The following is a 4131-nucleotide window of genomic DNA, read 5'->3' as shown; positions in this document are numbered from 1 at the left end:
GGTTTGTAGCCAGTATTGGCAGCTTCGATTGGACCGGGCTGCTGAGGTCAGGCAGGTGATAAAAAGGCCTGGGCCAGGAAGAAGAGGAGCCATTATCCATGCGGTCATCCAGGTGAATCTGAACCTGGCTCTCTCCTCATCACCGCATGCTGCAAGAGTGCCCTGCCTCCAGAGGAAACAGCAACCACCTCTGGATGATGCGAGTGAGTAACCTACTAGAGATCCGATCAGATATTTAGCTTCAGTAACTCAGATGCGTGTTGAAACGGCTACCTCAGCCACCCTGGTTTGCTCCATGGGATTCCTTTGATATTCCTGTAAGATTTCTTGATATTGCTCTACCTTTTACCCTGTTTCCGCCCTACCCCTGTAATCAATAAAGTTCTCCTTTGTGACCGGTGTGGGAGACTTATTGAGGGGTGGGTCTAAATTATGCCAAGGAGGCCCCTTAGGTCGGTGGACTAAGGGAGGCTTCCTAATAAGCCCCTGACTTGGGGAAGTGCCCCAAGTGCTTGTACTGGGTCTAGCACCCATTGGACGATCAGGCCTGTGTTTTCCAAGGTGCGCAGAGCCAGAAGTGAGTCCAGAGCCTTGGATGGTGGCAGCGGGACCCCCAGGCTAGCGGGTGTGCTCCAGGGAAGGGGTCGGCCGGACGGGAGGCACCCCAGGGAGGCACTCGGAGCCTGGAAGGTGGTCGGCGCAGGGAGGTGGGCGGCTCAACGCAGGAGCGCCCCCTACTGGCCCGCCACAGGGGCCAGGTGACGTGTTTAGACAGACTGAAATTTAGTATGGGACCCAAGCCAGGAAACGTCTCATTTGGCTTCCAAATCCCAAGGAAATCGTGGAGGGGGAAAAAAGTGAACCGAGCAGATTTGAGCTGAAAACAAACTTCCCGCGCACGGTCACTTGTACAGACAAAAAGCAAACCTCAATGTTCTTTTTTTTTCCCCAAAAAATGTCAAAAAGCAGAAGAATCCCCTCCCACCCCTAAAAGATCAGAAGGAAACAGAGCAGCACGTTGGACCCCCACAAAATATTTTGTAGTGGCCTTTTTTGTTTTTTCATGCCACTTGGCAGGGTTGACTAAAGCAGAGTTGACTAAAGTTTGAGCACAAAGATGGTTTCCAAGCCAAAAGGTCTCTTTGCTCCCCACATCACAGCCAAGCCTGCTGGACTATGCTAGCATCCTATTTTATAAGGCTCAAAACCTCCCCGTGTTTTGCCAAAATGCCCAAGATGGTTGTTGTTAGCTTCCTTATTTGAGCTACCGGTCAAAAGATATTCAATATGTAGTCCAGGCCCTGAGAGAAGTAAACAGGAGGGACCAGTGACCCCTGGCATAAACCCCCAAAATCCCTGGATTCACACCTGTGATGAGTCTGACCCATGAGAGCTGTCTCATATTGCACTGACTCCAATGCCATGTGAAGGGTGGTGCGGTGCAGGTGTAGGCCAGGGCACAAAGCAAGGCACACCCCTTGTGCGGTGACCATTTCTGAACTGTTGTATCCCTGAGGAGAGAGGAGGGAACCCACATGGATGAGCTGTTGGAAGGAAGGAAAGCGCATGGCTGACACCACTCAAGGAGACTTGTTAAACAAGGGAGCGCATACACCCCAACAGATGACACCATCCCCGTGTAAAGGACTGTGGGGTCTAGGTACCCCTTCATCCCAGGGATTCAATGCCATGCAGAGGTGAATTTCATAAGGTCAGAGCAAATGAGGATTTTGCTGGGTGTCAGCTCAGAAATCATCTTTCCTGATGGGCGCAGTCAAAACTGCCGGGGTGGTTTTATAGCCTCCCTTCCTGGGAGCTGCCAGGCTGCATTGCTGTTCCAGAAAAGCAGCTGCGGTCTACCCCAGAAGCAGCTGCAATGCATGCACACCGATTTGCAACGCTCTGTCCCAGGAAAGGTCAGGCAATTCCCTCACCTGCAGAGTTACTGCAAGGCGCTTCTCTCTCTGCAGTCTCCAATGGCAGGCCCGCAGTCTCCATCTGCTCTTCTCCTTCCGGCTTTATCGGCAGGTCCGGCTTGGCGGTAGGATGCCCTACAAACCACAGACCAAACCACCATTGTGAAAGCTCTCCGTGGCTCCTCACAGGCATCGGGATCTCCCCAGCCAGGCCTCAGCCATTGCTGGACACCAGGAACGACACGGACTGGTCTACAGCTTGACGTCCCTTTTCCAAGACAGACCAGCTGCTTTTCCCTGGACTTTTGGTGTTAATAGCCCATAGGGGAAGGGAGCATGGAGGTCTGACCTGCCCCATAGAAGCTGTCAAGTCCTACAAGGTCATTTGAAATGCCCAAGCCCCCGTCAGCCCCGTCCCCGTGTGCGATGAGCATTGGGAGGTGGCACACATCCCAGCTGCAAAAGGACACGGGGTTACTGGGACATCCATCGCATCTCCCTTTGCCTGAGGAAGGCCCCCAATACCTGGCTGAGCACCTGGGACCTCGTCTATCGATCTGTGCCAGCGTCATCTGCTAGTGCCGGCACAGTGCAGCTACAGCTGTATCCTACTTGTCCCATCCAGCAGTGAGGGAGAGGAGACATGACTGGGCCTAAAAGTTTAGGGGAAGGAAGGAACGTGCGCGTCTCCTGGGGTGGAAAAAGAGACGGGCCTTCCTTCTCTTCATCCATCAATACCTACGAGCACAAAGACCAACGCTGGAGACTGCAGAGGAAAAGGAAGGGACTTCTTTTATTAAGATCCCTCTGCTTCATGGGGCTTTCCCCTCAGAGGACCCCCGGCCCCTAGCACCTCTTTAGGCAACCCTGTCGAAATCTGGGCGGGAGCTTCATGAAAAGGTCCTGCAGAGAAGCTGATTTCCTCCCCGTCTCCAGAAGCATTTTCAAGTTGGAAACCTGCTTAAAAACACTTGAAGGAAAAAAACTTGTCCCTGCTTCGTTCCAGGCTGCTTAAAGAGCTAGGTGAATTTTTTATGTGAAAAATGTGTCTAAAGCATTCCTTAAAAATGATGCTGATTTCTAAAATGTTTTCTGTTTTGTATTTTTTGTTAAAGAAAAAAAACAAAACAACAAGACCCTAAAAGCTTGGGTTTTTTAAACTGATTTTAAAGAGAGGCCGATATGCCTCAAACATTGCAATGTTCAAAAAAGACAGATTCCATGTCAGTGATGAACAGGGATCCTGGTTTTCTGTGATTTAAAAAAAAAAAAAAAATCCCCAATTTTTGGATATAAAAAAAAATAACCCCAAATCCACATTTTTTATGATTAAGTTGGAACACCACTAATCTATATATGCATATATAGTGGTTTCATTTTAATCTAATCTATATATGCATATTTATTGGTGTTTCTTTTTAATCTAATCTATATATGCATATATAGCGGTGTTTCATTTTAATCATGGAAAAACGTGGATTTTGCGTTATTTTTTTTATATCTGAAAATTGGGGTTTGGGGTTTTTTTTAATCAAAGAGAACCAGGATCCTCGGTGATGAAGAACGCACCTGTATTTTTCCAGCAGCTCCAAGTATTTGCATGTGATCGTTAACGAGTGTAGTCAATAAAGCTGATCAAGGGGCCCTGCTGGGGTTGCTCGTTCTCTCACTCACCTGTCAGGTTGCCCTGGGAAACTGCTCTTTCGGGAAAGTCCAGGTGATCCGTGAGCGGCGGCTCGTCCTCCTTTTCAGTCTTTACTGCAATGTCCGGGTGGGGCCCAGGACACCCTGAGCAGGGGAAAAAGTGAAAGGATCCTGCCCGTCGCACCCGGCTTCTCCAAATTCTTGCACATCGTGCACGCCACAGGAACTTATAAAGTTTTCCTCGAACACCCCGCAGAGCTCAGAACCATTAAAGAAGCACACTTGCCTTTGCTGGATGCTGGGTTTACTGGTCTGGCCCAATAAGCCATCTCTGATGCTATCTTTTATTTTATTTTTTTTTAGAGATGGGGAAACTGAGGCAAAAAATGGGACTGGCTCAAGCTCACAGGAGGTGAACCCAGGAGTCCTGGCTCCTGCCCTCATCAACACAGCCCTCCCTCCTGGGATAGCACGTCTTCTTTTTTGCAGCAAGTGCTGGAGGGGGCATGAATCTGCACCGTTTGTCCCTACCCTAATAAATCTGTTTCTACATTTCGGGAGGCCGGGGGGG

The 4131-nt window shown here is 49.6% G+C and overlaps 1 protein-coding gene across 1 annotated transcript in view; it reads right to left on the bottom strand.

Annotated features, from left to right (window-relative positions):
- LOC102372852 (zinc finger protein 2-like) overlaps positions 1–4131 on the bottom strand; it is a 15049-nt gene that overhangs the window by 8022 nt on the left and 2896 nt on the right. The window contains exons 3-4 of the mRNA XM_025193051.1: positions 3591–3704; positions 1935–2051 (exon numbers count right to left, since the gene is read on the bottom strand). Coding sequence (XP_025048836.1) covers positions 1935–2051; positions 3591–3704 — 231 coding nt within the window. The remainder of the gene's footprint in view (positions 1–1934; positions 2052–3590; positions 3705–4131) is intronic.

This window comes from Alligator sinensis, unplaced genomic scaffold (assembly GCF_000455745.1).
Source record: "Alligator sinensis unplaced genomic scaffold, ASM45574v1 scaffold1404_1, whole genome shotgun sequence".
Classification (NCBI taxonomy): Eukaryota; Metazoa; Chordata; order Crocodylia; family Alligatoridae; genus Alligator; species Alligator sinensis.
The sequence above is the reverse complement of the archived record's forward strand: the minus strand, read 5'-3'. Positions and strand labels throughout refer to the sequence as shown.